The sequence below is a fragment of the Girardinichthys multiradiatus genome, chromosome 12 (genome assembly GCF_021462225.1).
Source record: "Girardinichthys multiradiatus isolate DD_20200921_A chromosome 12, DD_fGirMul_XY1, whole genome shotgun sequence".
Lineage (NCBI taxonomy): Eukaryota > Metazoa > Chordata > Actinopteri > Cyprinodontiformes > Goodeidae > Girardinichthys > Girardinichthys multiradiatus.
Window position 1 is genome coordinate 47,117,326 of NC_061805.1, and position 26,437 is coordinate 47,143,762.

Genomic DNA, 26,437 nt, shown 5'->3' on the forward strand with positions numbered 1-26,437 from the left:
TATTCAGTATGTAAAAATGACTAATAAAAATTAGACTGAATAAACGTAGTCACTTTTAAATACCGTTAAACTTGCCACTCACAATATGGCGGACGCACTGACGTATCTTTATGGGCGTCAGTGCGCTAGTCTAGCGGCACCTATCTCAGGCCCCGTAACTCATACCTTTTTTTGCTCTCACACCCTAATCCTTAAATTTAAACATACCTTCCACCTCTATCCCTAAACACAAATTACATTGGAAGGCCTTAAATAATTCATACACCCTTGTTTCCCGTTGCACATGCGCGAACCGGAAACACCTCGGAGTGGCGGCGAGAAACCGTCCAACAGAGGAGCGGAAACTCTCGCGAAAATTTACTGGTTTGACCAAAATGCCAACACACAGCTGTTTCCGGGTCAAAAGGAGGTTCTGGAGAACAGGACGGAAGGTGGAATGGTCACTGTGGAGATTGTAATAGCACCGATTGAAAGGGTTATTGATTGTTTAACTAACCGCGGCGGGTAAACGTTTCACTGCTGACCCCTGATGGACACCCCAGCCGCCGGTCACATGAAGAGGGTCTGACCATAGGGAGAGGATGGCTGAGCAGGGTCAGCCGACCGGAGATTTACCTCCGCAGTCAGCTTTAGGAGTCTCACAAAGTTCTGGAACAAGCAGACAGAACTCCTCAGATAAAAACGGACATATTGTTGACAGTCCGGATGACGACACTCTGTCCCCGACTTCAGTGATTTACTTCAAGGAAGCTTTGAACTCGTCAAACCTGAAGTTTGGGGATGCAGGACCTGTGTCCGCTGCACCCCTTCGACAGTATGACTTCAGGATCGAAAGGATCGACTCAAAGCGAAGAAGTAGGTGCTAACAAACTTCATGAAAGCTTCACAGTGGGGCTGTAGGTAACCCCAGCTCCTCTTTAGTCAGAAAATGCGGTCTGCTATAATCTGCTGTTAGCTAACTTCCCTAAATAATTGACTCAAGAACGTTGCTAATATTGGAAATGAGTCATAGGGGAAAATCAGGAGCTATAGTGATTAATGTACAGTGGGTCTCAAAAGTACACATTTCTGGTAAAATTCCAAGTTTTTGAGGCTTAGAATTGAGACCATGACAAATCATTTCTAAGCCTTTTCCACCTTTAATTTGACAGAAATGTCCCAGAATTCAAATGAAAAGCAAACCCATTTGTTTGGATGAATTGTAAGAGTTTTAATAACCTGAGTAAATGAACCATCCATTTAATTCCGTGTTGAATCAGCTGTTTACTCAGTTTCAGCCTTCAATCTTCTTTACAAGGAGTCTGTCAGCTTGCCATATACAGTAATTCCTCCCCCCTTGAGGAAACCCCTGGTCCAGCCACACAGCATGATGCTGCCACCATCATGTTTCACAGTGGGCATTTGGCTCTTTTTGGTGCTGCAGAGTGCTGTATGTGTGACAAGCGTGACAGAAGTTCCGGTTTGGTTCTTCAGACGATAAAACATCCTCCCACAAGTTAATGGGAGATTTCAGCTGGACGTTGACGTTTTCTCTGAAAGGAAAAGCTTCTGTCTTACAACCACACTTCTTAACCCAGGCATATGGTGAATGCAGCAGATTGTTGTACTGTACCAACCAGTACTTGTATGTAGTTCCTTCTGAGTTACTGTAGGCCTTTAACTTGCCTCTATAACCTGCTTCTGACTTATGTTTTCATAAACTTTGGGGTAAAAAAAGGGATCCTGTTTTTTGCACTAAATCAGGCGCTGCAATAATAAACTTAACAAACAAATCTTACCAGTAACAATCAAATACTCACAGGCATACATTTCCTATGCTTTGAAGGAAGGACTAGCTGATTTTCACTGTAACTGCTGTTCTGTAACTTTTAACATTGTAACGTAGCTGCTACGGCAACACCTGTGGGTCTAAATTGTTTCACAGTCCAAAGTTGTAAGGTGTTTGAACTCGCTGTGACGCACGCAGAAACAGTCTAAAGCAGAAATTACCATTGCATTATGACAAAAGTGCGGATTTTCACATTTAATGTATGCGTGTTGGGGAGGTCTCTGTTTGGCCCCAATCTATTACAAGACGACAAACTTAACATTGTTGGTTTGTTGAATCTTTCAGTCTTTGAAAAGTGAATTTGTATTTACCAAAAAGTCGGGTGGAGATGTTTTGCAAACATGCTTGTAATCGAGTGAAAACGCAGCTTTCTCTCCAGGCCAAACTTATTGGTTATCGCCAGCCTGTTGCTTCAAAGTCTGGCACTGCTGAGTTTTTTCATGCAATAATTCTGAAACTGAAGATTTCCATAATCTGAAAACTTTTTATCACACATCTGACTGCAAGGATGCTATCTCACTTCTGTCGTCCTTTTGTTTTTGTCTGTTCAGAACGAGTGACGTAAAATGACCCCCAAACTGGCAGAACTACTAGGCTAGGTTTATTATTTTGTTATTTAGCTGTATGTAATTTTAATGACCAGAAGAGCTCTTTGCCAAAATGTATTTAGCAGCTCTGCGATTGAAGCCAGGCACTAAAACGTAGATCTTAAATTTGGAGTATTTATTTATTTTTTGTCCACATTAAGCGTTCAAAAAAAGTTTATTAATCAGCAGTAAATTATAACTGATTGATTTCCTCCTGTTAATACCTAACTTGATAAAACATGTAGTGTGAGCTCTTCTTAATTTTATTCTTCTTGTAATAATAATCCATTAATTAAACCTGCATCTCCGCTCAATGACCTTTGATCTTATTAATTTTGCTGCTCCCTGCTGTAGCCGGTTCTGTAATAGAGTTGTCAGATAACAGGCGTCTGTTTCAGCTCAGAGGGATGCTGTTAATGCTCGGTTGAATCATTAGCATCAGGGATCAGCACCCCCCCTTCCTTCAACACCACCTCTCTTTCTTTACGCATGCACCATCTGCTCACGTGACGAGTGTGCTGCCGTGCCCAGCACCGCTGTCGGCCATCTTGGTCGACACCCACCTAGTGGATTCACTGCGGTGCACAGGCAGCCCAATCAGAGTTCAACCGGTGCTGAGCTGACTGGAGGAGGGCTGGGATTTTTTTTACTGGTGATTTATCACAACGTTGTGCTCTGTTGCATTTTAAACACCCGGTCTTTACAAAAGAGAAAATAAGAGGCTGAAGAGGAGGAGGAGAGGGGAGGCCCCTCTTAGGACAGCAGCTTATTTCTTTCAGCTGTATCAAGGAGGAGAGGAGGATGCAGACATAGAGGAAGAGGAGCAGCACTCCCTCCGACACCTCCTTACACCAGCCCTTCTCGTCTGGGTTTTTTTTTACTTCTCTGGTGGTGATTCTTTCTTCATCTCTCTGAGCTCCTCTTCTGTCTGATCAACGTTTTCCCTCCTCCCTCTCTGGCACCTGGAACAAAGGCTGCTACGCTGTTTTCCTTTTCTTTTTTTCTCCTCGGTCTTGTTGATTTTTTGCCTCGTGAACGCTGAGTCATCATGTCTGATCTGACGCCTCAAAGCGAAACCCCGACTCCCACTACAGACAAGATCACCCAGGCCGCCCGGGAGACCATCTATCTCTGCAACTTTCGCGTTTCCGTCGATGGCGAGTGGCTTTGCCTCCGGGAGCTCAATGACATCTCGCTCACGCCAGACCCTGAGCCAGCCCATGAAGGTAAAGAGATGGATGGGGCTATGGATTTCTGTTGGCATGTTGTGATCTCCGTCAGGGCGTGGTGCTTGACAAAGAGTGGAGATGTTTCACACAGTTCTCAATGACCCTGGTTGAGCTGTGTCATCATGGGCTTCCTGAGCGTTACACAGCAGGATGACGCCACCAGTAAAAAAATCCAGGATCTGGCAACCAGGAAGTGCTGCTTTATTTGTTAGACATCATTATCCATTATAAAAACAGAGCAGGATTAACACCCTCAGGGGCCAAGAGGCACCAAAGCTCAAGGGCCACTTGGCTTTATCCCCCGGGGACCCAATTTTAAATGCAGATCTTATGGCAAAACATAACATGTAAAATCCCCTACATGATAATGTACATCATAATTATCAAAGACCAAATAGTAATATAATCTGATCTAGTCAAATAGCTCACAACAGAGCATATTCTTCAACTGCTCCTTAAAGTAATTACCAGCAATTAACCGGGCTTTTACTGGCCCATAATGGTTTTACTAAGTTTTTTTTGTTTGTTTTTTAGCTGTGAGCTGTTTGATTTACACCAGTTTCTGAAGACTCTTACACATACAAGAGTAGTTTGTGTACATTTCGTTTTATTTCAACAATTAAATTCAGCAGCAACAAAAAAATGTGCTGCAGGTTAATTGATGGAGGTCATTTTGAGTCCAATAGAAAACAAAGGAAATATAGCAGAGATAATATGAACAAATGATAGGGGTGTGTATAATTTATGGGTTCTTAGTGTCGGCACAAAGACACTGATGATTTTTAGTTGTAAAACCTCTGCAACCAAACACCTGGCACATTTTGTACAGAATGTCACTGGTAACACATCTCGGGCACTGTGTTAGAACCAGTGATCAATTAACACACAGCTGTACAGCTCAGATCCTCAATGGTTTTGGGGTCAACATTCGACATTTCATTCTACGTTCACCACAGTGGGTCTTATCATCTTCATAACAAACAATACAAAGAATAATCACAAATTTTTTACTCTCCTGAATAATCCACTGAACATTAAAATTCCAAGAAAACGCAGACGATTCCAACAAGGAGTCCGTTAAAACTTCGGTATAATGGGGTGCAGCACTGGTGGTGTAGGGGGTTAAGCATGCGAACCATATACGGAGACCTTAGTCCTCGACGCGGCTGTCCCGGGTTTGAGTCCCAGACCTGGTGACATTTACCGCATGTCTTCCTCTCTCTCCTCATTCCCATTTCCTGTCTATCTACTGTCAAATAATACTGGAAAAATAACGGCCACAAGTGCCGCAAAACAAAATCTTTTAACAGAAAAAAAAAAAAACTTCGGTATAATCAATGCTAGAAAAAAAGAATTATTCAGGGATACTAATTTGCATAAAAATCAGCATAAACTGACCCATTAACATTTGCCTAAATTTCTTCTTGAGAAACGATTAACTGTCAAAACAGCAAAGTTTAGCTTATTTGCACAACTAAAATACAGATCAATAATCTCAAGAAAAAAATAGAAACAGTTCAAGAACAGGCAAAAGGCGAAGTGGGCTTATATTAAGCCTCCACCACAAATGGTATAGAAAAAAATATATAAATAATCTCAAAATACAATTCTTCTGTTGATCGTAAATTTATGAAATACATAAAAAAACCACCTTTTAAAATATGAATGGAAATTTGAATTAAATATGTAACAATGACAAAAGTCACAACTCTTCAATTAAATACAGTTTCAAATAACTTTAAACTCTTGCAGAAGCCCGGCCTTTCGCTAAGTGGGAAAAGCTATTTAGGAAGATGAAACGCTGAACTCTGGCGAGTCAAGTAAGAATGAAACTGCAAATTGTTATGTTTTCTTGACTTTTCGAAATCTTGTAAACAAAAATACAAATTTGAAAAATGTTAATGTGAAACAAATGACTTTCAAAACAGCATACACCTTTTATAAACTGTATTTTCTATTAAACAAGCAGCTATCAAAACAGCATATCCCTTCACAAACAGTGGTATGCAGTTTTGATAAAGTAGCCTAAACTGACAGACGGAGCTATAAAAATCTACTTCCGGTATGCTATTCTGACAGGGTATGTCACACCGACAGATCACAGCCACTAAAAATAGTAACAGTTCCACGTAACCATTACCAATGGAAAAGCCGTAAAAGTGAGTTGACCCGCAGCGAACTGCTCTAAGTAGGGACTAGTGGTCGAGAAGACAAAAACCTCACAGGACTCATACCTAAATTTAAATATCTATTATATGGAGCAATACATGTTGCTCCGCCATGGTGTAACACAATTACAGGGTGACCAGGGAAACAGATTATTTTATTGGCTGCACGGTGGCGCAGTTGGTAGCACTGTTGCCTTGCAACAAGAAGGTCCTAGGTTTGATTCCCAGCTGGGGCTCTTTCTGCATGGAGTTTGCATGTTCTCCCCGTGCATGCGTGGGTTCTCACCGGGTACTCCGGCTTCCTCCCACAGTCCAAAGACATGCCTGTTAGGTTAATTGGTAACTCTAAATTGCCCTTAGGTGTATGAATGACTGTGTGCATGGTTGTTTGTGTGTTGCCCTGCGATGGACTGGCGATCTGTCCAGGGTGTACCTCGCCTCTCGCCCACAGACTGCTGGAGATAGGCACCAGCTCCCCCGCGACCCACTATGGAATAAGCGGTAGAAAATGACTGACTGACTGACTGACTGATTTTCTCACAACAAACCCAGGAATGGAAACAGTCGCAAAATGGGCTGAATGGAGTGAAGCGGGCCAAAGTGGAGCCCATGGAAAAAGGGCAATAGGGTCCTTCAGCCTCAAACTACTGCCTCAGCAGACGGTAGCATACAGGACTCACAGAACATCCGCAGCAAGATGTTTATTAATTCAGACAGTTGAAGCTGGAGATATGCCACTAGATTATCCTACCTTCTGGATATTAAATCACTTCCTAAAAACATTTTTTTTAAAACTCTGCAGGTTAATGTGTTGGAAGAAAATAAGTTTAGATGTTTTAGTCCAAAGTAAATTTTACCAGCAGACACAGTAACTCTCTGGGCATGCTGAGATCATTGTAGTTTTACCTTAGGGAAAGAAATGAGTGTTGCTTCTTTAGTTTCCACACCATGGCTGCTTGTGTTGTTTGCTACCATTAATATTTACAAACCGCCAAGCTTGTGGCTGCTTTAATAAAAGGTAAATGCTTATTCTCCAGTGAGCCATTGGACCTTCTGCAGCAGTAGAACTGGGGAGGAGCAGCTCTGCTGTTTGAGCCATGCAGCCATTATGTGGTTTTGGACCATAACATTTTAAAACCACTTCATACCAGAAACTGTTGCATATGTTTAGTTCTTTTGGTTAACATTTAAAGACACTTTTTATTTATTTGACATTTGACCTTACATTGATATATGGAAGTTAAGAAAATGTTAAATGATACAGGATCATATCTAGATCTAAGCTAATAGGGTGTAATAACAAATAATATAGAAAAGACATGTTTCTAATTTGTATAAGGGGCTCATATCTGACATTTCCCAGAATACGTGGTATATAAGAGAAATGGGAAGTGGAGTTAAATGTCCTGATAGAAGATGAATTATGGGACGAACTTTGTAAAAGAAGTCATAGAGGGATTAACAGTCAATTATGGAAATAATCTGACTGGAAATTAAACGTTGGGTATTTTTACACCCCTCTTGTCATTTCCAATTTTGTGAAGGACCCCTCTGTTGTACAGGTCCTTCTCAAAATATTAGCATATTGTGATAAAGTTCATTATTTTCCATAATGTAATGATGAAAATTTAACATTCATATATTTTAGATTCATTGCACACTAACTGAAATATTTCAGGTCTTTTATTGTCTTAATACGGATGATTTTGGCATACAGCTCATGAAAACCCAAAATTCCTATCTCACAAAATTAGCATATCATTAAAAGGGTCTCTAAACGAGCTATGAACCTAATCATCTGAATCAACGAGTTAACTCTAAACACCTGCAAAAGATTCCTGAGGCCTTTAAAACTCCCAGCCTGGTTCATCACTCAAAACCCCAATCATGGGTAAGACTGCCGACCTGACTGCTGTCCAGAAGGCCACTATTGACACCCTCAAGCAAGAGGGTAAGACACAGAAAGACATTTCTGAACGAATAGGCTGTTCCCAGAGTGCTGTATCAAGGCACCTCAAGTGGGAAGTCTGTGGGAAGGAAAAAGTGTGGCAGAAAACGCTGCACAACGAGAAGAGGTGACCGGACCCTGAGGAAGATTGTGGAGAAGGGCCGATTCCAGACCTTGGGGGACCTGCGGAAGCAGTGGACTGAGTCTGGAGTAGAAACATCCAGAGCCACCAGTGCACAGGCGTGTGCAGGAAATGGGCTACAGGTGCCGCATTCCCCAGGTCAAGCCACTTTTGAACCAGAAACAGCGGCAGAAGCGCCTGACCTGGGCTACAGAGAAGCAGCACTGGACTGTTGCTCAGTGGTCCAAAGTACTTTTTTCGGATGAAAGCAAATTCTGCATGTCATTCGGAAATCAAGGTGCCAGAGTCTGGAGGAAGACTGGGGAGAATGAAATGCCAAAATGCCAGAAGTCCAGTGTCAAGTACCCACAGTCAGTGATGGTCTGGGGTGCCGTGTCAGCTGCTGGTGTTGGTCCACTGTGTTTTATCAAGGGCAGGGTCAATGCAGCTAGCTATCAGGAGATTTTGGAGCACTTCATGCTTCCATCTGCTGAAAAGCTTTATGGAGATGAAGATTTCATTTTTCAGCACGACCTGGCACCTGCTCACAGTGCCAAAACCACTGGTAAATGGTTTACTGACCATGGTATCACTGTGCTCAATTGGACCTGCCAACTCTCCTGACCTGAACCCCATAGAGAATCTGTGGGATATTGTGAAGAGAACGTTGAGAGACTCAAGACCCAACACTCTGGATGAGCTAAAGGCCGCTATCGAAGCATTCTGGGCCTCCATAAGACCTCAGCAGTGCCACAGGCTGATTGCCTCCATGCCACGCCGCATTGAAGCAGTCATTTCTGCCAAAGGATTCCCGACCAAGTATTGAGTGCATAACTGTACATGATTATTTGAAGGTTGACGTTTTTTGTATTAAAAACACTTTTCTTTTATTGGTCGGATGAAATATGCTAATTTTGTGAGATAGGAATTTTGGGTTTTCATGAGCTGTATGCCACAATCATCCGTATTAAGACAATAAAAGACCTGAAATATTTAAGTTAGTGTGCAATGAATCTAAAATATATGAATGTTAAATTTTCATCATGACATTATGGAAAATAATTAACTTCATCACAATATGCTAATATTTTGAGAAGGACCTGTATATTGCTGGAGAAATTGTGGGGAAATAGGGGACCCAACACATATATTTTGGGACTGTCTGGTTATCCAGACGTACTGGAGAAAACTCTGTGGATAGAGGTACCTTGGGGGATATGTTAAATAAGTTTTTATTTCAAATATTGGTCACAAAAAAATGAATCACAGTAAATTGGAAAGATATAAATCCCCTGACTATAGTTGAGTGGAAACAGAGTGAAACAAACACACACAATGAATCGTATGACTTCTGTTTTACATATAAATACTGATGTTTGTGATCAAAGATGGCGTTGTTGTTGTTATTTTCAGAAAGCCTTGTCCGGAAGCTCTAGAATGTTCTAAAATGTTCAAAACAAAAGGTAAAAAAAATGTACATTAATATTAACACAACATTTTGTTAGGAAATAGATCTTGTAGTTCTTAAATTATTTGATGGGGATTTTTTTTGTCCCTTGCATATTAGCACGTAAATACGTGCAATTATAGCCAAGTGGCTAATTTCCGTCTCTAGTCCCACTGGCAGGTTGGTGTCAAAGACAAGTACATTTAAAACCACCTAGAAGAACCAGAATCAGCTTTATTCACCAAGCAAACAAGGACTTCGGTTCCACTTTGCTCTCTATAAAACAAATTACAAGGGAGCAAAGTACAGAGGCGAGCATCCGCAGCGCCATCTTGGATATATAAATAGAAAATAGAGCATAAAACTTTAAAAGTGCACGTTTAAGTACAGTTCTGTTGACAGTTTTGGCTTTCTAGTAGCCATATTTGAAGATGTTTTCTAATAGAACTGAGGAGTTACTGGTATGAGATGCACGATGAAAACAGTAGCTTGACCAAAAGGTGTACCGGTAGCTCTGTTGCCCTTAGAACCTGCTGTTGCTTGTTTAATATCCAGGTTTAAGGGACATCTTGAGCCATAGCTGTAACTTTCAGCTAACTCAATATCACCTAAAACTAAAGCTAAAAATTAAAGAATGTTTTGAAGACTGCTGAATAATATATCCGATGTCTGAAGAATGGAACATTTTCTCTTTGGAACATTTTGGAAAAATTGCTGGCTTGTAATTGAGTAAACTGCTTAGATTTTTTGGAGGAAGTAAAGAGTAATTTACTGTAGCACAGAATAAGTAAGGGCATTTATATTTCTTCGTTGTAACAATGCTTCTTGGCCTTCATACTGTTGGAAAGCCACTGGTTTGTCCACTTAAATGGTGCCGCAGTTGTAAAGACAGTGCATGTGTGGGCTGAGCAGCAGATTTGAGTGTTTGAAAAATTAACTAAATCCTCTCTGTGAATACCAAAACAGTTCATTCTGCTATTGACTCTTGCTTGATTGTGTTTATTTTTAAGCACAAATTCATTTTTCCTGCAAATGGGGCGCCATTTAGAGGGAAATAAACTTTCCAACGGTTCCTGGTTTTCCTGCTAAGAAGCATTGTTACAACAAAGAAATAATCAACCAAAACACAAATCTCCTAAATAATATCATAAAAGATCAACTACTTCATATTTTTTTCTTTCTCTTTTTAAGATCCCAAAGACCCGATTGCCATTGAAAGGCTCAACCTGATGAACATGGCCAAACTGAGCATCAAAGGCCTGATCGAGTCTGCGCTCAACCTCGGCCGCACGCTGGACTCGGACTACGCACCCCTCCAGCAGTTCTTTGTTGTCATGGAGCACTGTCTTAAACACGGGCTGAAAAGTAGGTATTGTTATCATAAGGATGTAAAAGTGACTTATTTTCCTGCTTTCGTGGGTTCTATAATCAAACCCGAAACCACCTAACGTCCCTCTGAAAATGTAAATTATTTAAAATCTACTCTTAAGGTATTTGTGATAAAAGACCTCCAAGCTAGTGCGAAGTGAACATTCTAGATGGTATTATGCTTTATTGAGCTGTAGTGCCTACCTGAGGTTAAAAGGTGAAAAAGATTATGAGCTTTTTCACACAAGTCAGTTTTTCACACGTTTCCACTCTTTTCTTCATTTCTGGAATGTTTCACATGCCGCAAATGCAAAATACAAACCAAGGCTGTCTGTCCATCATCAGCTAAGAAGACCTTCCTGGGACAGAACAAGTCGTTCTGGGGGCCATTGGAGCTCGTCGAGAAGTTGACCCCTGAGGCCGGAGAGATCACTGCCAGCGTGAAAGACCTGCCTGGGTTAAGGTGAGTCTGTTGAGGTAGTTCCAGTAAGACACCGAATTAACTGATTAACTGTCAGTTTTAGCCATGAAATGCACCTTTTTTGTTTTTGACACCAGAACTCCTTTAGGAAGAGGACGAGCCTGGTTACGCCTGGCCTTGATGCAGAAGAAGCTCTCTGACTACATGAAGACCATCATCAATAGAAAGGACCTGCTCAGGTATGTTTATGTTGTCACATACTGTAGCCCACTGTCAGGGAATATGGTTGCAATAAGAAAAATGGATTGAACAGCACTAAAAACCTTTCATTTTTCTCTCCTGAAGACCTGATATGAACATTCTTTTTAAATTTTTTTTTATTGTCTTTCACCTACATTTTCCTAGTTCATTTAATTTTCTTCTCATATCTTTGTCTTTTAAATCAATGTGAAACCTGCACATTTTTTCATAGTGGCTGTTTGATTGAACTCCCACCGCCTCCACATTCTGTTCCAATAAATAACTCCAGCTAGCGTTAGTCCGATTTTTCAACTGTTGCATTTGGACCTAAAATTTCAATACAGTGTACTTTTTTCTTATGCTGTTCACATGTGAAATAGTTAGACTTCTTCAACATAAGTTTTCTCTCCTCTCTTGTCCCTCCCTTGCAGTGAGTTTTATGAGCCGAACGCTCTGATGATGGAGGAGGAAGGCGCCGTCATCGCCGGGCTTCTTGTTGGCCTGAACGTCATCGACGCCAATCTGTGCATGAAGGGCGAGGACTTGGACTCGCAGGTCGACTTGCTTTCAGTTCCACTTAACCTCACAGCTGCTCAAATTCAGGAATAATACAATTAGAATAAACCTTTTAAAAAAAAAATATTTAAACTAAGGAACAGAAATAAAACCGCAGCTGCATTATCACTTTACAAGACTGTCCTATTATTAGTTTTTTACATTCAAATGTTCCACAGTAGAGCTTATAAAGCAGGAAAAAAATGTTTTATACTCATTACTCGAAGTGCAGTTTCATTCCTACAGCTGCGCAGGAATCTCGTGATCCACTTTCGCTTTTCAAACCTAATTGACCTAATGAGGACTGAGAGGGAGCCGGTTTCACTTCCAATTTCTAAAGAAATATTTTAGTACAGTGAAGTGAAACCTCTCCTGGTACAAACCCCTTGCTATTTTTGGGCAATGCTGGCTACTAAAATATTTACATAAACTTTCACGCTTCCTTTTTTTTGCCCTGTAGCTCTAGTTTCTGTTGTCAGTGACTGTTTTTGACATAGGCCAAATGGCACATTGTCCAGGGCGCCATTGAATTTGGGGGTGGCATCCTTTCTGTGACTCACTTGCATATAAGTCCAGTGAATGTGTGTCCGGTGTTGTTACAGTGTAAGCTGTCTGTACACTACTGGAGACTAATGACACAATAGGAACCAATGACAAACAAACCTCTGAGTCAAATAGCCCTTTAAAGGCCTATGACTTTTTAAGGAATAGTTGAACTGGTACGACCTGAACTGGTAAGACTAATTTAAACAGAGATTCTTTAAAACACAGTTGGAGATTTATGACACCTTTATTCTATTTATGGAACCCCAGACAAAGAGTATTTTCAATGCTTTTTTGGTTGGATTTGTACCACTTTAGCCTGAGACAAGCATGAAAACCACAGGATGTCAAGTAGTAAAGCCTGGAGTGAATTGGTCTGATTACAGGTTATTTTCAACGCTGCTTTGATTTGTAAAACCTTTAATGCAATTATTAAGAGCCCACAGTGGGTACAAATGGAGGGGCTTGTTCATCGGCATCATTCATGGAGGAACCGTCACTGTCCATTAAAAAGGGGTTGAGGTTGGTTTGGATCTTATTCGTCCTGATTTGATTCCAAAAACAAGATGTTTAATGTTGGAAAAACAAGAAAAGTTAAAGTCCAAGTTACTTTTGATGAAACATAAACCTTTGGGATAAATGGTTAGCTTCGAACACAACGTGCACCTTTTGACAGAGAAGATAAACATTTTTTAAGATACGTCCTTTTCTTTTTTTAACTTTGGGAACTGAACCTTACTTTGGACTTTACGTATGCAGGTCGGCGTCATAGACTTCTCAATGTACCTGAAAGATGGCGGACACAGCAGCAAGAGTGCAGAGGGGTGAGTGATTCTACCTGACCCAGACATGGGCCCAGTAAGGGTTCTCCCTGTTGGTTAACCTTTGGTAAAACATTCAGTGTTTCCCTCTGGGAATGTATTAACACCACAAATCAAAACCAGACTAAATTACTGTAATTTATAACAGAAAAGCAACAATTCTTCCCACTGCTAATAAGATAAAAATTAACATATTGATTATTACATTTAGAATATCTTTATTTATTATTTTCATTATGATACATAGGATGAGGCAAATGTCTAGAATAAACACCCCCTGATATGAGATGTTTTCAGACGTCTATTGGCTAGAAAATGAAGCAGCTCGTGTTTTAGTTTTGAAACAGAAGTTTTTTTAAACCCTCGTTATGGCGTGAAGCTGGTAAACAACCCGTGGGTACGCTGACCTGTGCTTCTCATCCCTCTTGCTTGAACAATGATTTCTTTTTCATCCTGTTTGGCCCATTTTCTGTACGACAGTGAATGTTTGTGGGATTTATGGTGCTGTTCAAAGGTTTGCGCTCATCAGCATGAATGTTATATTTAAAATGTAATAATGCATCTGAGCTGTTCTGTTGTTTCCAGTCGATTGATAATGCAACATATGACTTCAATGAATTTTACCCCCTTAATATTTGCCCCCAAAATGTCTAAAAAATCCTGGTTTCTCATTAGACACAATATTTTAGAAATAAATTGTGACATTCTGGTGTCAAGTTTTAAGGGGTTACAAACAAGAACTACAAACTGTACATTGATTTTACACTTTCTATAGCCATCAAGAAGCGTCTGGTATAATTCTGGCCAAATCTTTACTCACTCTTGGTACAGTTCATGTAAGTTGGTTGGATTTCTGGCACAGACCCAATTTGTAAGCTTAGTTCATACATTTGCATTAGGGTTCAACCGTCTGACCCGAGCTGTCACCGTTACATGAAAGGAACTAGAAACTGCTGGAATACCGGTGGCATTGTCCACAGGAATGTCACGTCTACATGTACTGAGAAGGTGTGGAACCAAGAAAGAACCCGTTGCTCCTTCAGACTCAACTGAAGTTTTCAGCTCTCCACATGGACAACCCAAATGGCCTCTGGCGAAAGGTTTTATGGGTGGATGAGATAAAGACTTAGCAGCCTGGCCCCAATGATGAGAAGTATGTTGTAATGGGGAATACGCTGGCTGTTTTAGGCCTTCTGGCAACAGAATCTAAATGCCTGTCCTGGAGGGACAGCTGAACATGCATGTCCCAGTTTCTGTAACTTTCCACATGCAGCGCAGAACAGCAGGGCACAACTGACTATAACCACAGATAGATTTATTGCAAAATGTAACATAAACATCAAAAAACTTCTAAAAGTAACCCTGGATAATGTCAAACTGTGTAGTAAGAGTTGTATTCGAGAGCTTTAGCTCCAGTAGATTCTCCTTCTGTGACTAGTTGTTTAACAGAGGCAGTAGTGGTGTCTACTGTTTAAAATGAGAACTGCAGTGTTGCGCTACCGAAGCAATGGTATTAAAGGCAACACAAGCAAAAGCTGCTACACAACAGTAAACCTGAGCCTATAGGCTCTCAAATGTATGGGGCACCATACCAATGATCTAGCATGATGCTGAGGGTCTGTTTCGCTGTCAGTTGTATAAATGAATTGCACAAAGTGGATGGATTGATGTTGAAGGAGGACCGCTACCAACTTCCTTAACTTTACCTCAAATCAACAGTTTTATGATCGAAACCGGGTGTTCCAGCAGGACAATGATCCCAAACACACATCAAACTGGTTTAGGAATGAAGAAACCAGGTTAACTTCTGGAATGGCCCTCCCAAGGTCCTGGCTTTTTCCTTATTGGAAATCTGTGGAACATGCTTAACACCAGAAACACGCGGCGCCAGATAACCAAATAATTTAAAGGAATTCTACTAAGGAGGGAGCCCAAAGCTTGTTGTTGGTTCCAAAAACTATGTAGCTTCTCTACAACCTGCTAGAGCACATGCGAGTGGGGTTGTGTGTGTGCTTGAGCTCTTTGTAGATGAAAGAAAATGTTGTTGTTCATCATCAAAACCCCAAAATTAATGATAATGCGTATGTAAACCTCTGGTCTTCACTGTGAATTGCAATTACCGTAACCAGAACAATCATATCACTGATTCAGACGATACATTTTAACTCTCGTTGTTGTCTTAGCGGGATAGTGCAGAATTTTTACACTGGGGTTCTGATGGGAGGTTATGAGCAACCAGTATCTAATATTTTAGGGTCTGCAGTAACCTTTTGTTCAGTGTGACTTTAAATCACTGTTTCTACCTTCTTCCAGCGACGGTCAGATCACAGCAATCCTCGATCAGAAGAATTACGTGGAGGAGCTGAACAGACACTTGAGGTTAGTCTGGATGATCACGTTGCCTCGCTCTCCTCCTCGTCAAGCTTCAGGACTCACACGACTCTCTGTTTGTGTTTGTTTGTTTACAGTGCATCAGTAAATAACCTCCAGGCCAAGGTAGACGCTCTGGAGAAGTCCAACACGAAGCTGACAGAGGAGGCGAGTCTTCAGCCTCACAGTTTCAGCTCCTGGGGGAAGAAAAAGCCAGATACTCGTTATTTAATGAGCTGTCTTGTTTATGTTTATTTCCACAGCTCGCGGTGGCAAACAACAGGATCATCACTTTACAAGAGGATGTGGAGAGAGTTAAGGAAGAGAGCTCGTATCAGCTGGAGTCCAGGAAGGTGAATGCATCTTCTCATAAATACTGATCATTAGTTCTAGCGATGCACCAGTCAGTCGGCCAATTTTCTTTGATCGGCGCTGATCCGGGATGGGTCGGTCAAATTCTGAAAGGATTTTTAAAACTTTCTCAAATCTATTAAAACTACAATCTTATGTGTTTTTCAGTCTGCAAGCGCATCAACAGAATGATTTTGTTTGGAGTTTAGTGGCTAGGCAGGAATGCTTTAAAATTACTACCTACAGTAACACCACTCTGTTTATTATATAGTCAAGGATTGTTGCATTCATTTGTTAAATTACATCATAAAGTTTAATGTCCATGAACATCAACTTCCAAGCCTTGACACAGATTTCCAATTAAATGTTGGTCTGAACTTTGACTAGGTCATTCTAACACATTAGTGTGTTTTAATCAAAACCATTGTAGCTCTGGCTGTTGGGGTCAGTGTCCTGCTGGAAGGTGAACCTCCACCCCAGCCTCAAACCTTTAGCACCCTCTGACAGGCTTTCTTTCATTGCCCTCTCCCTGCTGAAGAAAAGCATCCCACAGCATGATGCTGCCACTATCATGCTTCACCACAGGGATGGTGTGTTCAGGGTTATCATTTGCCTGAGGGCCAAACAGATCAGGCAAACATGACTTTCTTTGTGGAGTGCACAACTGGTCGTTGTCCCATTGACAGATTCTCCCACCTGAGCTGTGGATCTCTGCTGCTCCTGCAGAGTTACCATGGGCCTTTTGGCAGCTTCCTTCATGAATGCTCTCCTTGCACACCCTTTAAACTAGATTGCTTTATTTTCTTATTTCTAAACTTCCTCCGCATTCAAACAAATTAGACGGTAGGAAAAGCTAATTGCCCTGCATTGTCTCTGGATGTTGATAATAATATCCAGGTTGACCTTCTAAAGGCCAGATTTAGCACATTTAATGTGACTTTATGTAGAGTGGAAGAAAGAAAATAAACTTAGACATTTACAACAGCTCCTTCTGCTGGACTTCTAGCCACGGAAGATCTCCAGCTGATTTTTCATTCCCTCAACACAAGTTTTCTGTTAAACAGCTTGTATAGTATTAATTACACTGGTGGTCAACATTTCCAACAAATGAGCACACACCTCTTTTTTGTACTTTTGATTTGATTCAATTTAACCCCCGATTTAACACGAATAAATAAAGATTTTATACCAGAAGACTTCATTCCTCTTTTTCTCAGGCATCATCAACGGATGGACAAGTGCTGGGCGAAACCCGGAAGCAGCTCAAAGAGGAAACTCAGCTTCGATTGGTGTGTTTCATGGTCTTAGAACATGAAAAATTTTATGAAATGTGCAAAAAAAAAGAAAAAATCTGCTAAAGATTTGAGCAAGTTCAAATTGTGCATCTAAAGTCAAAGCTGATCTCTGTGCAGGATGTGGAGCGAGAGCTGGAGGTGCAGATCGGGATGAAGCAGGAGATGGAGCTGTCCATGAAGATGCTGGAGAAGGACATCTGTGAGAAGCAGGACGCTCTGGTGGAGCTCCGACAGCAGCTGGAAGACCTTCGTGCCATTAACCAACAGATCAGCCACAAGTCACAGGTGAGGCTGTGTCTGGGCTGCTGACCAGATACCTGCAGATCAAACCTGTCCATCAATCATTTATCCGTTATAAGGAAGTTAAATCCGTTTCATAACCTATCCAAATCAGTCTGATGAGTGGACTCCTTCCCAAAGAGCTATCACACGAAGATTTATTGAAAATCAATGCAAAGATTCAAACTTTAAATAAAAGGTTAAGATGGACAAGAACTTAATGGTAAATCAACTATCAGTCTATAACTATGTACTCACCTCTGATTAACTAGAACAAAACAAACCTAAACATCAAACAAAAGAGCTCCTATTATCGTCCCCAAACCACTTATTAAACAAAACTAAAACATCCAATATTTAAAACTGATTGGATCCAAGAATTACCAGGAGCCAAGAGGAAAGAGGGAATTTAGGGCCTAATTCAGAACACTAATACCTAACTTTGATCTAGGAGGGAAAAATGTGACCGAGAGATGAAGTCAAAGTCTCAGGGGGTCATCTTCATGATGGGCTGACTTTCCCAGCACCAGACAGCATCTACAGTAGGAAGAACTCAGCCATGGTAGTCTAGCAAGGTCGCATTCAGGGTCTCTGTGGATCATAGGCTTACGTTTGAATGAATTCCCTTTTTTTCCCTGCTTTGACTTGTAGATCTTCACCTACTAGCCGCTCCCCGAGTCAGAAAAATCGACCTGCTCTGCAGCAAAAAAAACTCACAACTGAAAAGTGAATCACACAATCTCAGAAAACAATGCTATTCCTCTATTTGTTGATTAGGATGATCACAAAACAGGTCATTTACTTGGCTGTTATGTAACCTGCCAGAATAACAACAGATTGTTTCCAACTTGGGTGAAAAAAATAAAGGACAAACTAAACTTTTATAAAGCAACGGCTAGCACTAAAAATGCAAACTTGTCTGAATGAGAGGCATTAATGATGTAAACATTAACCTAAGAAACATTTCAGGACCATTTTCATATTCTGTTTTTAAATAAAAGAGCCACACAGAGGCAGTTATTAACGAGTAATTAACAAGCCAGTGAAAAAAGGGCAGTAGGACAAGCTTGTAACTCTTAGTACAATACGCAACTGAAGGCGGAGTCAAGCATGGGTGTGGTCAAACTTTTGAGGCCACTGACTCAACGTTTGACTCTGCCCTCTGTTTACACCTGAAAGCGCCACCTGCTGGCTGGAAGAGTGAAGCACATCAATCAGTGAATCAAGCTTTATTTATAAAGTGCTTTACACACCCAAAGTCATGCACAGGTCCATGAAATAAAAGAAATAACATAAAATAAGCAACAAAATACAACAGCTACAGTACAGGTCCTTCTCAAAATATTAGCATATTGTGATAAAGTTCATTATTTTCCATAATGTAATGATGAAAATTTAACATTCATATATTTTAGATTCATTGCACACTAACTGAAATATTTCAGGTCTTTTATTGTCTTAATACGGATGATTTTGGCATACAGCTCATGAAAACCCAAAATTCCTATCTCACAAAATTAGCATATCATTAAAAGGGTCTCTAAACGAGCTATGAACCTAATCATCTGAATCAACGAGTTAACTCTAAACACCTGCAAAAGATTCCTGAGGCCTTTAAAACTCCCAGCCTGGTTCATCACTCAAAACCCCAATCATGGGTAAGACTGCCGACCTGACTGCTGTCCAGAAGGCCACTATTGACACCCTCAAGCAAGAGGGTAAGACACAGAAAGACATTTCTGAACGAATAGGCTGTTCCCAGAGTGCTGTATCAAGGCACCTCAGTGGGAAGTCTGTGGGAAGGAAAAAGTGTGGCAGAAAACGCTGCACAACGAGAAGAGGTGACCTGGACCCTGAGGAAGATTGTGGAGAAGGGCCGATTCCAGACCTTGGGGGACCTGCGGAAGCTGTGGACTGAGTCTGGAGTAGAAACATCCAGAGCCACCGTGCACAGGCGTGTGCAGGAAATGGGCTACAGGTGCCGCATTCCCCAGGTCAAGCCACTTTTGAACCAGAAACAGCGGCAGAAGCGCCTGACCTGGGCTACAGAGAAGCAGCACTGGACTGTTGCTCAGTGGTCCAAAGTACTTTTTTCGGATGAAAGCAAATTCTGCATGTCATTCGGAAATCAAGGTGCCAGAGTCTGGAGGAAGACTAGGGAGAAGGAAAATGCCAAAATGCCAGAAGTCCAGTGTCAAGTACCCACAGTCAGTGATGGTCTGGGGTGCCGTGTCAGCTGCTGGTGTTGGTCCACTGTGTTTTATCAAGGGCAGGGTCAATGCAGCTAGCTATCAGGAGATTTTGGAGCACTTCATGCTTCCATCTGCTGAAAAGCTTTATGGAGATGAAGATTTCATTTTTCAGCACGACCCTGGCACCTGCTCACAGTGCCAAAACCACTGGTAAATGGTTTACTGACCATGGTATCAATGTGCTCAATTGGCCTGCCAACTCTCCTGACCTGAACCCCATAGAGAATCTGTGGGATATTGTGAAGAGAACGTTGAGAGACTCAAGACCCAACACTCTGGATGAGCTAAAGGCCGCTATCGAAGCATCCTGGGCCTCCATAAGACCTCAGCAGTGCCACAGGCTGATTGCCTCCATGCCACGCCGCATTGAAGCAGTCATTTCTGCAAAAGGATTCCCGACCAAGTATTGAGTGCATAACTGTACATGATTATTTGAAGGTTGACGTTTTTTGTATTAAAAACACTTTTCTTTTATTGGTCGGATGAAATATGCTAATTTTGTGAGATAGGAATTTTGGGTTTTCATGAGCTGTATGCCACAATCATCTGTATTAAGACAATAAAAGACCTGAAATATTTCAGTTAGTGTGCAATAAATCTAAAATATATGAATGTTAAATTTTCATCATTACATTATGGAAAATAATGAACTTTATCACAATATGCTAATATTTTGAGAAGGACCTGTATAACTAATAGAATAGGAGCAGCTAAAACAATAAATGGCAGCGCCTGTGAGTGGGCAGCAAAGCCTCGGTGACCCGTCCCCCCGGATGGGTTGTACTGGAATTCTAATTTCCCCTCGGGGATCAATAAAGTATCTTTGAATTTGAATTGAATTGAAATAGAGGAGAAAATAGAAACTATTAATAGACCAGCACTTCCACGCTGCTGTTCATATTGAAAGCTTTGAAAAGTCTAATTATATCTTACGACAACATCATAATTTTCAAAAAACATATTAAGCATTTTCTGTTTGTTTTACATTAGGATTTACCTCATATTATGAGTGTGCGTGAAATACAATTACAGGTTGGTTAAAAACAAGTTTCTTAAAAATAATCTGAAGTTTAATGTTTTGTGAATTAAAGAATTTGGTCAAATTAAATGTCCATTATTCTTTTTTGATATACACAGAAAGCCATAACATTATGACCACTAGCAGGTGAAGTGAATACCACTTGTTACTCATTAAGGTACCTGTTAGTGGATGATATATGAGGCAGCAAATGAACATTTTTATCCTCAAAGTCGAAATGTTAGAAGTAGGAAAAAACATGAAGGTTTAAACGAGTTCAAAAAGGGCCAAATTGTGATGATATGTAAGACAAACGGATCAGAACATCCCATCAGAAACTACTGCTCTTCGGTGGTCAGAATCTGTATGAAGTGGTCCAAAGAAGAAACAGTGGTGATCCAAGGCTGTGGGACGTGCATGTGGGGACCAGGTCCTGTGTGGTTTGACCCAACAGACAAGCTTTGCTATTTGAAGTACTGAGTGGTACCAGAAGGAGCTCATCTGAGTGTCTGATATTCCCTTAGAGTGCAGATGCCAGCTCCAAACAGAAGAGTGAAGCCATGGCTCGGCTGGAGGAGAAAATAAACCAGATGTCGGGGACCATAAAGCAGCTGGAGAACAGGTGAGGATGCTTTGGACATTTACAGCAGGATGTATTTTCTCAAAAATATTTTACCTACTCAGGCCTCTCGCTTATTCCTCTCTCCATTTCCATTATGTCTATTTTTTTTATCCATTCCTTACTCCTTTTATTTGCTCACTTAGTGATAAAGATTTGGTGAAGCAGGCCAGAACCCTGAGCGCCACAGCAGGAAAGCTGCTCCTGGAGCAGTAGCTCGCCTCTCTCAGAACCATGCAACCCTGCCTAATATAGACATAACCAGACTAGGATGTTACCTTTTCTGTACGACGCTCGTTTGTTGTTGATGATTTAAAACCCCACATCTTTCCTGCTGTGGCTCTCCAGCTTTTATTGTGGACAGAACCGACCCTCTTAGCAACCGTTAAAACCTGAGTTCTCCTGCAGACGTGTTCGCAGCATCCGACTTCCTCAAATCTCCCCGTTAATGATTCCTTTTTGGCAAACGCAAGGCAAGTGAAGGATTTGATGGACTTGAGGATTGATGTGTCAGCAGACACGGATATTTGGGAGGTATCAGATCTGCTGTAAATGTATCCCAAGGAATACGGCTGCCGTCGAGGCTGTTCTTGAATATTTTTTGAAAGAACCCGAGGGGGGAAACGGATGTTTAACTTCTGATATCCAACAGGTTCGCTTTCATTCGATGAGCTGCATGCAACTGTCAGCACAGGAGCAAGATGACGTTAGATAAAGGGCAATATTAATTCATTTGAACTGTGTGAACATAACATTGCTGTAAACTGTAGTAATCTCTAGGAAAATAAAACCGTGAACAAAACACTGCCTGCTTCATCCGCTTTGTGTTCCTCATCTTCAGGCTTTAGGTCTCTTCTTCCTGTCTCTTTTTTAATTTTAGCTCTAGTTTACTTCCCTTTCTCGTTTTTTGTTTCACCACGAGTTTGTTTTAACCCGATCACCCCACATTCAGATGCAAACAGGCCGAGAGGGAGCGGGATCTGGCTTTAGAGGCCAACCGGCTCTTCAAACAAGACTTTGGAGACAAAATTGAGAGTCTGCAGGTGGAAGTGGAGCAGCTGTACAGACAAAGGTGAATATAAAAGATCTATGAAGTGTTGCAGATTATTCTGTACTTTTGCAAATTCCAGTTGAGCTTGAAGGTGTTCCTTTCTTGGCCAGCGCCTTCTCAGTCCATGCTTCTAGAATGGCCTGCAAATCCGGACACCAATCACAGATATTTCTATGAGGGAAACCCCAGAAAAGTCAAAGAGCTGTTAAAAAATAAATCATGAAGAGTCCCAAATTAAAATTAAATTTCTGAGGTAATGTAAATTTCTGGCTGAAACTGTGTAAAGTGTACTGGTCCGAGCGCTGAACCATGTGGAACTCCATGACCAACACTGCTACATGAGGAAGATCTACCTTTAGATCTAAACCAGGCTAAGTCTTTAAGGTCTGCAAACAAAATTTACAGGTGGACTCAAATCATCTTTAAATTCTACATTATTATCAATATTAAACAAAACAAAGTTACGTGTCTAGCTTGATCCGGTTTTCTGTTTCAGATATGGTCTTGAGCAGGAGCTGAGGAGAGAGCGCGAGCTAAAGCGGGAGCAGCACCTCAGCGCTGCTTCCAGAGCTTCTGCTCCAACGAAGATCAAGCCTTCAGAGAGTCCTCCAAAGGTTGGTCTTAAATGTTAAGAGCTCAAGCAGGTGACGTCAGAGATCTCAGATTTATATTTTGATGGTATGTTTCTCCCCCCAAACAGCTTCTTTCAGAATCTGCACCAACCCAAAGGGAGTCGGGCCAGTCCCAGGGTGAACAGGAGGAGAAAACCAGCCTGAGCTCCAGTTTGTAAGTCTCCAGATGGACACTTTGTTTTTAAAAAAAGAATATAAAATAACTTTTTTTTTTTTTTTAAAGATCCTTGTCACATACTGAGGATGAGCAGGTGAGACTTCTATAAAATCTCCAGAGGTATAGTTAGCTTTAACACACAGACATTTTCAAAGGACACATTTCTGTTTGATTTTACTTTAGGAAAAGAGGTGCCCTGAGATCACTCCGCCATGCGTGTGTCCCATGTGTAAACAGGATGACTCCCTCCTGAGGACAAAGGTATGAACTGCAGTAGATCCAGGACTTAAAACAGAATGCAGTTAAAATCCCACAATTTACCGTATTTTCCTCACTATAAGGCGCACTTAAAAACCATTAATTTTTTCAAAAAATGACAGTGCGCCTTGTAATCCAGAGCGCCTTATATATGGATCAATTGGTTAATTGGTTGATCCATACTGGTTGTACACGGCGCTCTGTCAAAATGTTTCAGTACGACTGGTAAACTACAAAGCCGCACCGCTTGCAGCATTACGGCTACCGTAGTCAGGGGCGTCGCCGAAGTAATAGCGGTAAACACCTGTACTGTGCTTACTCCTAGTCCAACACCACTTGTGTGTGTGTATAACGACCCCAAAATGGCACCTTTCAAGAGACACGCTTACGATGCTGAGTTCAAACTCAGGGCTGTCAGCTACGCAGTCGAACATGGGAATAGAGCAGCAGCGAGAGAATTCAACAGTTAACGCTACTATATTGTGAATGTACTAACGTTTGATTTAGTGCATCAAACTGTTTCTTTTACGTGTTTACTGAATCAGGGAAAAGTTCCCTTTCACGTTTTAACTAACGTTTGACTTCAACTTCAACTTCATAGACTCCAATGCATTCCTAACGTGCGGTTGGCTCTATTCAATAGATTTCTATGTAGAGGAGACCTTACCATGAGAGTGAATGGAGTTATCAGAACGCTGGTTTGTAGTGTATTAATAAAGTTTGACTGACTGTTTTGTTGACATTCTCTTTAGCACAGCTCCATCTAGTGGATGCATAACGCAACCCCAGTCAAACGTTTGACTGCAGTAGCTTCTATTCTATGCGCCTTATAATCCGGTGCGCCCTATATATGAAAAAAGTTCTAAAATAGGCCATTCATTGAAGGTGCGCCTTATAGTGCGGAAAATACGGTACTGAAAGTAGAAAAACTCAGCAATGTGCAGCCCCATCTTTATTTTTCAAGTATTTATTTATACGTTTTTCCTTCCTTTTCTTTCCTAGAAACAATGCAAGAACTGCTTAACCTTTTTCTGTGAGAGCTGTGTCTCCCACGAGCTGCCGCTGCCTTCCTCCATCCTCCCAGAGACGGTGTGCGCGTCCTGCTACTCGCAGTTGCTGCAGCAGTACGCGTCGACGCCAACGTGAGCACTCTCATAATATTCGGAGGCATTAAAACCGGCACTGCATGAAGCACTTTTTCACTTCATGGCCTGAAATGTCAGAAAAGATCCTTTAAGCTCCCTGAAATCTTTTTAAAACGTTCAGATATTTGCCAGTGAGTCTTGCATGCAGGTTTTTGACACAGAAGTGTTGCCATTTATCCCGTTTTGGTGTTATTGGCGTCTTCAGCTGCAGTGATTCAACTAAAGGTGAAATATGCTGCTTCATAGCTGATAAAGGCACCATGCTGGACTCAAAAGGAAATTAACATTTAAATGATCTCATTCTTTGTTGACTAATATAGAAATATTGTCCTTCATCTCCTCCGAATGGGTTATTGCAGCATATTTAAACAGCTATTTAACTTTTTAATGAATAAAAATGGAAAAAACTGGATCTTATCCTTGTATTTTGAGCTTCTGCTTTGCTTCACATCTGTTTGCAGTGTTGATATTATGGGTGCTGGTTGTTTTGTTCCTTTGCAGTTTCACCCATGAGCTGTTTGGGGCTCCTTGCATCAGATTTTGTTACTCAACACTTATTCTCACTGTAGACTTCAGCTCTTTGCCTTTCGACACGTTTACCAACCCATTACAGGTCTCCATGGTGACCAAATTGCATCCAGACTGGACCATTCCTTCGTGAAATTTAAACACATTTGGCCAAAATTACTGGTATAGTTCTCTGATAGAAAACGGTGAGTCTAATACCGACTTTGATATAAAAATATAATGATGGAGAAAAAGATAACCTTATTCTTAAAAATTGTATTGGCTAAATTCAATTCAATTCAAAAATACTTTATGAATCCCAAAGGGAAATTAAATGTTGTTATAGCTCATATTATGAAGGTTTCCTCAAAGAGCCGTTGTAGATGCTGATGGCTGTGAGCAGGAAGGATCTCCTGTAGCGCTCCGTCTTACAGCAGATCTGAAGAAGCCTCTGACTGAAGACACTCTGTTGTTGTAGGACAGTCTCATGAAGAGGATGCTCAGGGTTCCCCATAATGTTCTTCATTTTATGAAGAATCCGTCTTTCCAAAATATGCATTCATATCCTTTGTTTCAGCATTTTGTGGCATAAATCATAACCCCTAACCATAGCATAGCCTACTATAAAGAGGAGGAAACTGCTAGTTAAATTCCAACTAACCGCCTCGTTAGATGTATCACCAAACCAACATGAAGATGAATAGTCCAACATCATAGTTTCCCTGATATTTATGAATGTCAATGCCAGATGTCCTCTGGACATTTTGCCAATTAAGTTAATATGTATAACTCCTGCTTGTACTCACATATGGGGCCCATATGGACCACAAAAACGGGCTAATGGGTCCAGGAAAACTGCTTATATAGGTTTGATGTAGGACAACTGTGGGACCTTGATGTGTCACACAGTTCGAAATCACTATCCTGGTATCCAATTGAGACCCATAAATGACCTTCATAGTGAGCTCCATCTGGTTTTGCCAATATGAGCCGGAACCAAGTCAGCTCTAAGGGGTCCCATACAAGCCCAAGTCCAGGTAGTGCCCGCATAGCCTGCAAAAAATCCATGTGGCCCACATACATATGCTGACTGGGCCATTGGAAGTGCTACATCTGCTAATGCAAAGAAAAACAACAGCAGTGCATTTCATTTATATTCAGAAGTTTTTCACGTTTGATATTAGAAAAGTCTACTTGGAAACCCGCAACCATAAAAACATGGCTGCT

General features: G+C 41.1%; 1 protein-coding gene across 4 annotated transcripts; it reads left to right on the forward strand.

Annotated features, from left to right (window-relative positions):
* Positions 1–313: 313 nt before the first annotated feature.
* rufy3 (RUN and FYVE domain containing 3) lies at positions 314–25,120 on the forward strand. Of its 4 annotated transcripts, none has more exons than XM_047380747.1 (18): positions 314–855; positions 10,520–10,693; positions 11,042–11,159; positions 11,255–11,356; positions 11,789–11,912; positions 13,215–13,279; positions 15,590–15,655; positions 15,745–15,814; positions 15,910–15,999; positions 17,215–17,286; positions 17,410–17,577; positions 21,366–21,463; positions 22,413–22,532; positions 23,008–23,125; positions 23,212–23,297; positions 23,367–23,394; positions 23,484–23,561; positions 24,561–25,120. In XM_047380747.1, the coding sequence occupies exons 1-18, from the start codon at positions 582–584 to the stop codon at positions 24,702–24,704; spliced, it is 1,995 nt and encodes a 664-aa protein (XP_047236703.1). In that variant the 5' UTR covers positions 314–581; the 3' UTR covers positions 24,705–25,120. The 4 variants fall into 4 exon arrangements, with proteins under 4 accessions (XP_047236703.1, XP_047236705.1, XP_047236704.1 ...); XM_047380748.1 differs by lacking the exon at positions 314–855 and adding an exon at positions 2,965–3,641; XM_047380749.1 differs by lacking the exons at positions 22,413–22,532; positions 23,008–23,125; positions 23,212–23,297; ... (1 more) ...; positions 23,484–23,561; positions 24,561–25,120 and adding an exon at positions 21,607–22,264 and having other exon boundaries at positions 317–855.
* Positions 25,121–26,437: the final 1,317 nt, after the last annotated feature.